Genomic DNA, 13,529 nt, shown 5'->3' with positions numbered 1-13,529 from the left:
GAGACTGTGTATATTTCATATTAGGTTAGTAGGGAGGAGGGTCTTATTTCATACCAGTTATTAGTGGTGTTACGTCCCTTTATATTCCATATTAGGTAAGAAGGAAGGCGAGATTTATTCCATACACGGTTAGTAGTGGTGTGTCGTCCTTTTAGAAAAACAAAACGGTACTGAGAAATCTTGAAGGTTTCAACAGACAATGAAATTGGTGATTAAGATTGAAATAAATTCATAAAACACATTCAAACCTAACAAGCTGTTGTTGTTGGCATCTGTTTTTGTAGGATCAACGGAAGTAGTTTCTTAATGATAACAGTATTGAAGACTTGCTCATTTTGATAGGTCACTATTTTAAATTTCACACGTTAAAAATGGTGGTAAGATAAATTCTTTACATAGTGTGCTAGTGACGTAATACGGTATATATGGGGTCAGTAAATTCCATATAGGGATTCGAGCTTTGCTCTCACCCCATATGGAACTTACTGACCCCATATATACCGTATCAGGTCACAAGCACACTATGTAACTAATAATATCATTTAATAAAAGATGTTGATAAGATTAAACTAAGTATGCCTTAGTCCTGCATGGTTGTACGCCAAAGCTTAAAATCTTGTTTTAGATTTTTTTTTGATTATTTTGTTTTTGTATTACATGTGTTTGTCTCTGATGACTATATCAACAAACATGTCTAACCTCAAAGACAAAATAGGTCCTGTCATACAATTTAGACTCTTGTTTATTGTTGAAGGTTGCTTTGTGGTGTTTAGGTGTCTATTTTGGTTTTCTCAACTTTCAATTTGATTTGAAAATGTAAAAACAAATCACAAACAATAATAAGATAATAAGTCTGAGTCAAGTTTTTTTTTTTTTTTATTAAAAAGCAAATAGTATCCAACAAACTATGAAAATTTGAATGAGTAGATTTTATGAGTCTTCACTTCTTTATTGGATCCTTTTATTCTACACCCAACCCATAATATCCCTTGATCATCAACATCCAGGGACGTGGGATACATTGGAAAACCAATATCTTGTACGTCAATCCACCCAGTAACATCCCCATCTTTATTTATTGCATGTATTGAATTACCCCAATAATCACATGCAAGAATAAGACCTGCTGAGGTAAATGTTATATCTTGTGGATAAAACCGTCCCGTTAGAGCTCCTGATTTATCAGAATATGACCACTTTTCCTCCCCCTTATGATTTATTCCAACTATCCTACCTTCCTCAAGCCTATTATTGTCTTTATCTCTCTCTAAGGTATCAATTACACATATAATTTCAGAATTAGCTACTATTCTTGTTGGACAGGTTAAGAGCGGTTTTCCAGATTTATGTTCTTTACCAAATGTGCATTTAACTTGTCCCTTCATATCCAATCCCACTATTCTACCGTCCTGATAGTTCGGATATTTTTCTATAGATTTCGCAACACCAACAAATATATCCTCTTTATGAACATACACACCAAATGTCAAGAAAAGAAAGAACGAGTGAAACAATTCTTTACCCCCATCCATATTTATGAGTTCTAAATCTGAGGTTTCTTTAGAAAGAAGAAGTCTGCCATCAGGCATCATGGCTAGATCAAACACTTTTGTCTTTATCTCTTTTTCAACCTTGATTCCATCAGTTTCAAATTTAACTTTTTGTATTAATTCATCTTTATGATTTGCCAAAATTCCAGACCTATTCTGCAAGTGAATAATTTTTGAAATGCATTTCATTTTTGTTAAATTAGATCTAATCAATGTATATTTAGGACCTTTGTAGAGGCATCCATACAAAAGTTGATTCATGTTTTCACCTAAATGTGATAGATCACCTGGTTTAAACTTGGCCTGTTGCAATGACATTTGGTAAGCACTTTTTGATGGCAAAACTTGAGAGATATGTGAATGATTTGATGTGAGAATTTCTGAAATTTTGTGTGGGGTAAAAATCTGGTCTATTTTTTTCTTTTGCGCTTCCATTTGTTGAATATTTCTTTGGATAAGTTCTATTTCTCTATTGATAGTCTCTCTTGTTAAATTCCATTGATTTTCCGCATCTTTTAAAAGATTGTCAAAATGTTTTTGTATAAGATCCATATATATTTTTTGATTGTGCAAAATTTCTGTCTTTGTGTCATCAAATTTTTTACTTCCTTTGGAAATCATAACTATCAGTTCTTGCTCTTCGTGTTTGCATACAGAAATATGCTCTTCACTTTTAACTCTCATGTCTTTTAGCTTGGTCATTTTTTTATCAAAAATTTCACTAATCTTGTAAAAATCATGGTCTTTGTGACATGTTACTACACAACTGGAGCAGATTGGTTTATTGCAATCTAAGCAAAAAATACTGCATTTTTGGTCACAATGTTTGGATCCGTCACAATTTATTTCCTTGATCTTGACTTTGAGAATTTTTTCCAACATTTGTTCGGTCCCATATTCCTTTATGTCCATTACTAGATGGTGTGCCAATGTTTTGCTTTTTGAGTGAAACTTCACATAGCAGTCCTGACATAAATATAAATCGCATTCAATACATATCCATTTAAGTATTGTTGATTCTTCACAAATTCCACAAACAGTACTGTCTTGTGCCATACAAACAGATTCTAATAAAGACATATTTCAAAATTTACAGTCCCTATAGTCTACTATATTACAGTTAATGGCATTTACCGTGAAGTATAAATTAGAATGGCCAATGCCCAATTCTTACATGAATTTCCAATTCAAGTTTTTTTTCTGGAAAATTGAAGTCACAAATATCAACACGTCACAATATGTCCTATGACACGTTTTCCCTTGAAAGGCCCAACGGGGTAGTTTATTCATAAAATCGAAAGATGAAAACTCTATTGATAGTCCTTAGGCTTTTTGTAGCATAGCTCCAGAAGAATGTTGATTTCTACAACACCATTTTAATATTTAGACAAATTCTTTTAGTTCCTGTATTGAATACTTATAATACTGAAGAGTTAAATCCAATTAATATTTAGGTAGATCAGATTATTTTTGTCTCTATGTATGTGATACATGTATATACAAATGTTCTTCATTTATCTTGAACAGGATGTTTACCTTTTATCAGCATATGATATCAGCTTCTGATATAGAAGTCCAATTAATGATTAGTATAAAATAGTTCTAGGTTTATATGCACCAGCTGTAAGGGAGCATTAAGTGTTACCCTTTTCAGTCCAGAACATTATGACTGTCCCTAAAATTGGTTTCTGTTCTCTGATTGCTAAATTGTTCGTTTCTGTTGTCTAATTACTTTTGTTTGTCTCAACCAAATGTTATAAAACTTATAAACAATGCTTATTAACATAAAACACAGATCAAGTTCAAAATTGGGTGGCGTCACTTCTACTGTTCATGAGTTATGCCCTTTATAAACTTGGTTGTTGATTTATGTCCCTTTATATTGTTATATGCAAGTGGGGCATCCTCTGTATCTCATGGACACATCCCTGATTTATTGACTTAAAAGCTTGAATGTTCCTTTGGTATCTTCCCCTCTCTTCCTAAAAAAATAAAATTGGGGTATCATAAAAGAGGGACGAAAGATACCAAAGGGACAGTCAAACTCATAAATCTAAAACAAACTGACAACGCCATGGCTAAAAATAAAAAAGACAAACAGAAAAACAATAGTACACACGACACAACATAGAAAACTAAAGAATAAACAACACGAACCCCACCAAAAACTAGGGGTGATCTCAGGTGCTCCGGAAGGGTAAGCAGATCCTGCTCCACATGTGGCACCCGTCGTGTTGCTTAAGTGATTACAAATCCGGTAAATAGTCTAATTCGGTAGGTCATATTCATGAAAGGGAAGGGGATTGTAGTTACGACGTAAGGAACATATCCGATATCATTTGTGAAACGGTTATTCCATAACGGTCAACCAACTCGTGATGGCGTCCGTAAAATTTACGAAGGGATGATTTCAACTTCACCATTTGGAACTCTTGGTTTAATAGCTTCCTTGTGAGCAGCAAACCTCTATCAAGAAAATCATGATAGGAAATGCAAGCACGGGAATATCGTATCAATTGGGAGATATATACCCCGTATGCAGGTGCTGCTGGAATGTTGCTACTTAGAAATGGAAAGTTCACAATTGGAAAGCTGAAATCATCTCTTTTGTCGTAAAGTTTTGTTTTCAACCGACCCTCATTGTCAATTTCTAGATGTAAGTCAAGATATGAAGCCGACTTAACTGTATCTGTAGTATCCTTTATCTCTAGTTCGATTGGATAGATGCGTTCCACATAGTCACCTAGAAGAGAGTAGGAGCTTATTGCTCATCTTGTGGTTGATATTTCTGTTTTTGTTTCTTATCTGCTAACTTTTAATATTATTCTATTACAGAAATACAGAGAAGAGATAGTGAAGATAGAAATACAATTAAAGGAGAAAATTAAAGAAAACAGAAGATTGAAAGACAACTTTGAAACACTAGTTAAGGCAAATGATGCCATGAAAAAAGATGTAAGTTGTTTTTCAATTTAGAGCTTTTGTCCAAATGCTGGTACTTTGCAGGTTTAGTTGGCTTGTATGCTATGTTTGAATAAATGTTTGCTCAAGCATTGCATTTAAGACTGACATTTACAATCAATAGATTGCACGGCTTCAGATGTATACATTATACTCTGCATTATACTTATATCATTTAGGTATATTGTCTTTAAGCTGAGACCCTGCCTATCTATTGATTGTAGATGCCAATGTTAATTACAATGCTTGACCCAACATTAATACAATTAAGCAAGCAAGCCACAACGTCATAACTGTTCCTATGAAACTGAAAAATTGAAATCCATGCTTCAGTTTTTCACCTACTTTATTCACAGGTATAACATTAACAACAATATGCTTTATTAAAATTCACATGTGAATCAAACAAGTGGTGAATACATACAAAATACATAGGTGAATGATGTTGTTTAATTATGCTTTGCTCAAGTGTCCATAGCCAAAAACTTTTGTATAAAGACTGTAAACCCTTTTATTTTTGGGACTTTTGTAAGTTGAAAACTAAAGGGAGTATGATAAACTTAATGGAACTTCCATACATAAATATGCTAACAGAAAAAATAAATCTCTGCAAGTCACCTTAAAAAGGCTAAACATGAAATAAAATATTTTGAAAAAAAATGGTTGACAATATAATTCTGTATATCAGTATAAATGTATTTACTAAAAGCAAATAAACTATTTATTTTACTATCACTATGTTCACAAATCAGGTTATATTTACATGTAGTCCAAATAATTATGACGTCTTGAAAGGCTATTATAATTTTTTTCGTCGAAGTAAGGCGTCAAAGAAAAAAATTATAATAGCCTTTCAAGACGTCATAATTATTTGGACTAATTTCCATGATGAGTTTATTTACACCTACTGGGTTGATAAACTATCATAATATTCACATGATGGGTCTGATATATTCATATTGACACAAGGTTCTCTGATGTAACTGATATGAGTATACAATATTTACACTTTAAGTGCAATATGATTGAAAAAAGATTTTCTGACAATTTCACCCAGAATGTGCATGAAATAGTTCCCACTGAAGATTATGAAAGCAACAATCCATTAACCATGAGGAGAAAGTTACGAGTATTTCCGAGGAAGCCTTAATCAGGCCATTAGATTTTTTTTTTGAATATTTTCACTTTTTATCCGAGGACTTTATGACAGTATGGGGTTACTTCATTGTTGAATGCTACATTGTGACTTCTTATATTTCCTATCCTGGTCCTTTGTTCTCTGTTGGTTAACTTTCTTATTAGGTATCAAACTACATCTCCTTATATTTGCATCAAGGGAAAAATATCATAATTAAACTTTATCAAAGACATTTTATAATCTGATTTGTTTCCAAAAAAAATATATGATATTCCAATAAACAATTTAAACAGGAAGACAAAAAGGACTACTATGCATAGCACACATACATTATTTTGTGTCAAGAGCACCAGAAACCAACAATTAAATACAAGAACTGTATGACATCATATTTAAAAAAAAAAAAAAGAAACTGAAAACTAAAAAAGATATTTGAATATTTATTAAATATTTTTGATATATTGATACATGTATCTCTTTTCAGTTTGAAACATTACAAAGTCAGCATGACAAGTTAGAGAAACAAGCTGTCAGTGTACAAGCCAGACTTACAAACTTACAGGTAAGAAATCAAATCAATTTAGGTTTAAGGAATTGCTGATGGTGATAGATTTATTTAGATAAATTGCATATTGAAATCTTACTTCTTGTCATTCTTAAGGGTAATTTGTAACCTTTTTCTATTATCTTAAAATAGAGAAAGGAAGTGGAAAATGTGTCAAAGAGACAACAACCTGACGAGTAGCAGATAACTGCCGAAGGGAACTAGCAGGTCTTCAATGCAGCAAGACAATCCCACACACAGAGGCGTGCTTCAGCTGGCCCCCTCTTTTTTTTTCTTAATTGAAATTAAATACATTGTACACCATTTCATTAAGAATGAATATTATATAGATTTGGACAGCATGCTAAGTATACTTTAAAACCCCTTTAAAACCCTTTTAAAGCACAACAAAAAACAATATACCACTCTAAAAATACATACACAAACATAAAGACAAAAGTAGATTTGTTGTGTGCTTCAAGGAATTAGGCAGAACATAATTTGAAATCATGCATGGATGTTTAAATAATATTAGGGTACCGATACTGTGAATTAAGATAGACAATATTCAACACTACATAAAGCTATATATTTACAGAAAAAAATACCATGTACAAACAATACAATGTTTTGTATTTCACATTTTTGTTGTTGTAAAGAATACAAACACCAAAGTTAACATTTGCTGTCTTTCACATTTTGTTTCACAATATAATTTTAAAAGTAAATGATATTAAAATCAACTTACAAGAATTGTCTAATTTTTTAGAGAAAGCAGGACTTTACAGAAAGACAGAAGGAAGTAGAATTGGGTAACATAGCCTTATCTACTGCCGTACCTAAACAGAAGGGACAACAAAGAGATAACAAAGTACAGAAGGAAAAAAAGGTAACTTTCACATGTTTAAAGTAGGGAAAGTGAACAGGGTTGCGTTCAATATCGTAGCGGCTACGTAGTGCTACATAGATTTTTCCCTAGCTGCTATCAATATCTATGTAGAAGCTATAGGCTAGCTACACATTCAATAGTCAAAATCTACCTAGCTGCTACAATATTGAACACAACCCAGTTATCAAAAGATAGTTACTGGGGATACTTTATTAATTGTAGGCCCTCATTTTCGTTGATAAATGTTTATCCACTAATATAAATTATCAACAAAGTTCAAATTTTATAAAGCTTATTTGTGCAAACTTTGGCAAATCTGTGAAACGAAAAACAAAATGGTTGTATTAATGAGACAGCAGGCCAACATAAAAAAGTATCAAGGAACATCTAGAGGGCAATATCAATGTTCTAAATGATCAAGAGTGAAATTTAATCCAGGGGAAATAACCCAAAAAATAAATTTGTAATTGTTGAAAATAGTAGAGAATATTTTGCTGATTCAATTCATTTGATGATTAGAATTCAATTGATTAAGGTTTTTACATCAACTATATATATATAACTAAGAATTGGAAGAGCATTTGGTTCTCATTAGATCAGAAATACCCATATATTAGAAAATATAAACAACAAATTTCTTTAATATCCAATATCACAATATTTCAACCAAAACGATAAATACACATAAACAAATTATTCAATAAGTACACATCCAAAAAAGCCATGATATTGGACAGCACAACAATGTAAGGCTTTAATTTGGTAAGGTTTTTTTTCTATATATTACCATAGTTTCAAATTGAAATTAAAATACACAGCAAAAGTAAGTACAAAAGAAATAATGTTTTTAATCAATGGGAGATAACTCAGAAATAATTTAAACTTTTTGAAGACCGTACAACATCTTAAGTTTAAAGTTATTGTTTCTATGAACTTATCTGCAGAAAATAACTTTTAAGGATGTTTGTTTCTTTTATTTTACTTTTTATTAGATATTTTCAATCTTGTTGTTTTAACCTTGAAGTGCCAGTGAAAAAAAAATGCAGGCAAACTTCTTTTCTTTGGATAATTCTATTACATATACTTTTAAAGAATTTTTTTACGATCTTATGAAATCCTTGTTATTTGTTAATAGTTTTTGAAAGTAAAAAGGTGCCAATGTTAGATGTATTTAAAATCTGGAGAAAATCATTTTCAGCCAAATTTGTAATTGATTATATCCCCAAAACAGGGACAGAGACCTGATATTTTAAAACAGAGCAGGAAACAGTCCTAAATAATAAAATGTTTCTGTTTTGAATCAGCCTTTTGTTTAACTGTTGAAAAGAATACTATTAGAAACTGATTTAATCTTTATTCTCAATAAATTTAGGAGCAATGATAGAAAGCTGGTTTAGGGCTATTCCATTAAAATGTATGTGGTAGGGTAGCAAGGGATTTTCAAAATATCACAACAAACAAGAAGTATTTTTAAGATAATTTTGCAATTGTAATAGACACATACAGAAAAAAATCCCATGACTCACATTCAATAATTAAACTTAACTTCATACCCTCCCACATAAATGTTAATGGAATAGCCCTTAAACTTTCTCATATTGATTCTTTATACCCTTTTTCCAGTTTTCCACCAGTTCCTGTAGTTATGACATCATGGGTATATTACTGGACTGGATCTGTGATGCACATCTACGATACGCTGTAACTGACCAACCCACCAGAGCTATAGAAAGGTTCTCGTCAACAGAGTACATACTGGAAAGAGTTTTAAAGGTATAGTTAGATCTTTTTGAAAAAGTCCTATGAGTAAAAATTGATTGAAGTTGAGGGTATACATCATTGAAAAAGCAACTCAACAAACAAAGATGCATAGAACTCAGCAATGAAATTTTTAAGGGCGAGACTTCTAGTGAAAAAATGTAACTGATGGTTCACTGAATGCAGATATGTATTTTGTTCACATTTGTTGAACTATTTTAAAACCTTTTATTTTTCAGAGCTAAATACAATAAATTGATGTCTTCTTATTTTGATGTATCTTTGATAATTAAAAGTATTTATACAGGTAATATGTTTTAATTCAATTCAATAGTGAAAATATGAAAAATGTTAAAATTTGGAAATTTTAAAATATTTTAACAACTTATGAAAATTGGTTGAATTATATTTTGTAGATCTTACCCACCTCAGTTGACATGCTGAGAGAATTCCCTCCAAATAACTTCAGGATTAGTCTACCTTGTTTACAATTTATATACTGGTCTCTTATCAATGTAGAGCAAGCTTCAGGCCAACAGGTAAGTCATAAATATATGGTATTATATTATATCTGGCAATACATAGGTACACAAAATATGTAAATAAGCAATGATTCTAATAACGGATGTAACTGAGAATTAAAATGAAAGAAAACATTATGTACATTTTTTGGATTCATTTCAAAAATGTTTATTTCCCAAGGGATCCTCAATATTTTTTAGTTTTAGTTGATGAAAGATATGGATTATATGCATTGGATTTTTGATATTGTGGAGATATTGATCTGGTAGTGGCAGTGGCTTTAGCTAACTTTTTAAAAGCTTTATATTTTATTAGGTGGAAGACATGGATGCTTCCTTCTTTTTATATAAATGCTTTATGTTATGAAGTTTCAATCTGTCATATGTTCAATGTCCACACTCAATTTTATGGTTCAGTTACTACTTGAAAAAAAATTAAAATTTTTTGTAATGTTTATTTCTTTGTTATAATGAGTAATAGGGTAACTTTATTTGGTATGTGCATACCTTGCAAGGTCCTCATGCCTGTCATGGACAAGGCTATTATAAGTTTTTGTGGTCAAGTCCATATATCAGATACTATAAGCAATAGGTCTACTATGTTTGGAGTATGGAGTGATTGTAAATAACTGGCAAGTGTCATCTGATCTTGACCTCATTTTCATTGTATAATGTTCAAAGTTAAGGTTTTTTTTGTTTGATTTTTTATATTTGGTGTATGGAAATATTTTATGGTGCACATGTCAGTCTCACAGGTAATATTTAATCTGACCTCGTTTTCACTCGTCATTGCTCGGTGTAAAGTTTTTGTGTTTTGGTCTGTTTTTCTCAAATTATAAGCAATTTGTTGTATGAAATTGTAAGAAATAGGTCAACTATATTTGGTGTAGTGGATGTCTGTAAGCAGTACATGTATTTCTTGTATGAGTTATCTGACCTTGACATCATTTTCTTGGATCATGTTGAGTTTAAGTGATACTTGTAGTAAAGCTTTATATTTAGGACTATCAACAATAAATTAGATGGTTAGTGAAGAAAAAGAGACATATCAGCATGTGTTGTTTATGTTATGAAGGATAAAGCAATAATTCACCATTTTATAATTTTTATAACCTTTATTTTTATAGAAATCTAACCTGTCATCCACACTAAGACGTTTAGGAGAAGAATTATACAGATCTAAAACAGTGAAGTTTATGGATGTTAGTAGTGAAAAGAGTGATTATCCTTTGTCACCAACAAAACTAGACAAATCAAAAGATGGCATTTACTTTAGAAGTTCTAACCAACATGTCAGGCTCTTGTCCTCTCTCATTATACTTAAAACTCTATCACAAGGTAAGTTGAGGTTATGTTTGAAAATTTTAATGCTTCATAATCAATTTCTTATTCTTGTAAATTTAAATTATCTCCCTTTGATCTTTTAAAAAAACACCAACTTCTATAAGTATTATATTTAATGGAAAAAGCAAACATATTTGATTATTTGCTGTGATAAGAAAGTGAGTATTGACTGATGTTGAGTACAGCTGTTTAGTCTAAATAGTAGTTTAATTACTTTCAATTATCCATTCAAGTAGATTGTTGTCAATAGTAAGAAGTAACACTAGTGTGTCTTACACTCCATCGAAATATAATTGATAAATATAATTAAAAGTATATTAAGGTGTGTATTTTTGCATGTTCATTTCTGCACATATGTTTTCAAGCAGAATATCAGGCTACTAGAGTAAATTTTATGCTTCATTGACTGACAAAGGAACAAATTAAATGTTTTACTTGTGCATTTGTAGAAAACTTTAAAGACTGGTGGACTTTTCTGAACTTTAAAGATGAATCTGTTGTACTATATGTTAATGATACTTGTATATTTATTCAACAGTTGATCTGGTAGCCCATGTATTTGATGTCTTGAAGAATGATCTGAAGTCAGACGTGTGTAAAGAATTGTTCCTGTATTATCAAGCTACGCCGGTTGTATTACAGTATCTAAAACCTATTAATAAGGTATGATAGAAGATATAATATAAATATTTTAAAAGTTGAGGAGATAACCGAGACAGGATAAAAAGCCGTGTCTAAGAAAAAGCTAACACAATGATCAAATGTGAAATGACACACAGTCCACAAAACTCTACAATAAAAAAACATTGAGCAAAACAAACATTTTTTGGAGAATGGTGTGACGTCCATTTTCATGAAACTAGTAAATATTTTGTTAAGGGGCCAGTTGATGCCCCTCCCCCTTTTCCAGTCTCAGTTGAAGACCCATTGCTAGCCTTGGACTGTTTTCTGCCCAATGGTCAGAGTTTGGTGCTCTGGGAATTTTTTATATTAGTTTAGAAAAAAGTAACAATACAGTAAGTAAGGTAATCAATGAAAATGCAAACAAGACATTTCAATGTGATTCAGTTTTTTAATAAAATACTTATCTATGCTATCTTTTTTGTTGACCATTATGGAATAACCGTTTCACAGATGATATTGGATATATTCCTTATGTTGTAACTACAATCCTCTTCCCTTTCATGAATGTGACCTACCGAATTAGACTATTTACCCGGGTTTGTAATAACATGAGCAACACGACGTGTGCCACATGTGTAGTAGGATCTGCTTACCCTTCAGGCAGGGTTGGCAAAGTATTAGCCACCCGGGAATTCCCGGGCTGGAAAACCCGGGTTTTCCCGGGGTGGGCAATACTCCCAGAAATGAGTAATAGTGGGCATTACTGGGCAATATGATTTTTTAAGCTTATTTTAACACAAAATAGTAAAGACTTGTTATAGTTTCATAGTATAACAGCTAAATTTATACTTTTTATACAGATAACCATTGACAGTCATCTCTAGAAAATTCAATTTCATTCTCTTCTCTCTTAATTTTATATGTAGGCAGAATACAAGATTTGCACATTTAAAGATCTTTTAATTACCAAGTATTGTTTCAATCATCCAAACTTTGAAAAATGCATTTTATTGAAGTGTTTAAGTGAATTGTCAATTTTAATTGTTATACATTCATATTGCTAAATAAACACCCTACAGGGTCATGCCATTAACACTTATAAAATTGAAAGGACTGATTATTGTTACATAAACAAATCTGTGTTCTAATCTGAATAATTACATAAATTAATTAGTGACAGTCATTGACAGTACATATACATTATTTAAATGTGATGTTTCTTTAATACATGTAATTGTTAATTCTAAATAGGAGCTATATTCATTTAAAAAAAAATGATTTATTAGCTTTCTATTTACAGTTTGCCAACCTAGACAAATGCTAAACAAACAAAACTGGGTATAAATATCTTATTAAATGTATTGCTTTTGTGTTTATCACTGAATCCTCTTTAACATTCAGACAAATATTTTATTTTACCCAGTATTGCCCAGTATTACCCACTAAAACCCAGTAAAACCCGGGTTTTCCCAGTATTTCCCACTGGGCTGGGCAATACTCCTAAAACCCGGGTTTTTGCCAACCCTGCCTTCAGGAGCACCTGAGATTGCCCCCAGTTTTTGGTGGGGTTCGTGTTGCTTAGTCTTTAGTTTTCTATGTTGTGTTTTGTGTACTATTGCTTGTATGTTTGTCATTTTCATTTTTAGCCATGGCTTTGCCAGTTTGTTTTTTCATTCTATGAGTTTGACTGCCCCTCTGGTATCTTTCCCCTCTCTTTTGAAATATTTATTTTATAAACAATATATATACCTAAATCTTGTATGAGCCTGTGTATTATTTAAACACAACGAACAACTGAAAGAGGGCCTCAATAGGACCCATGATATACTAAGTATGCTGGCAAGAGTTGATTACTTCAATCTGTATTACATACTGTAGATTCATTTATTTTTGTGGGTACCAATTTTAGTAGTTTGAGAAAAACTTGCATATTCCTGGATATCAAGTTTCGTGGTTTTGGCAAAGTCTCAATACATTCCTTAAGAAAATTTGTAATTTTTTGAACATTTAAATAAGTGGTTCTACTATATCCAAGAAATCCACGAAAAGTGATATCCAACGAATATTAATGAATCCACAGTATGCAGAATAAATTATATTTTCTTTAAGTGTCATGTGTACTTTTATTTGTCTGTTTGTCTTTTTCATTTTTAGCCATGGCGTTGTCAGTTTATTTTTGATTTATGAATTTGACTGTCCC

General features: G+C 31.5%; 1 protein-coding gene across 4 annotated transcripts in view; it reads left to right on the top strand.

Annotated features, from left to right (window-relative positions):
- Positions 1-13,529, top strand: part of LOC143042442 (coiled-coil domain-containing protein 138-like) — a 40,484-nt gene that overhangs the window by 20,862 nt on the left and 6,093 nt on the right. For all 4 annotated transcript variants that reach the window (XM_076214728.1, XM_076214729.1, XM_076214730.1 and 1 more), the window contains exons 6-12: positions 4,386-4,505; positions 6,134-6,211; positions 6,963-7,082; positions 8,706-8,855; positions 9,257-9,379; positions 10,489-10,699; positions 11,244-11,368. In XM_076214728.1, coding sequence (XP_076070843.1) covers positions 4,386-4,505; positions 6,134-6,211; positions 6,963-7,082; positions 8,706-8,855; positions 9,257-9,379; positions 10,489-10,699; positions 11,244-11,368 — 927 coding nt within the window. The remainder of the gene's footprint in view (positions 1-4,385; positions 4,506-6,133; positions 6,212-6,962; positions 7,083-8,705; positions 8,856-9,256; positions 9,380-10,488; positions 10,700-11,243; positions 11,369-13,529) is intronic.

The sequence above is a fragment of the Mytilus galloprovincialis genome, chromosome 8 (assembly GCF_965363235.1).
Source record: "Mytilus galloprovincialis chromosome 8, xbMytGall1.hap1.1, whole genome shotgun sequence".
NCBI classification, from domain to species: Eukaryota; Metazoa; Mollusca; class Bivalvia; order Mytilida; family Mytilidae; genus Mytilus; species Mytilus galloprovincialis.
This window is presented reverse-complemented; position numbering and strand designations above follow the sequence as displayed.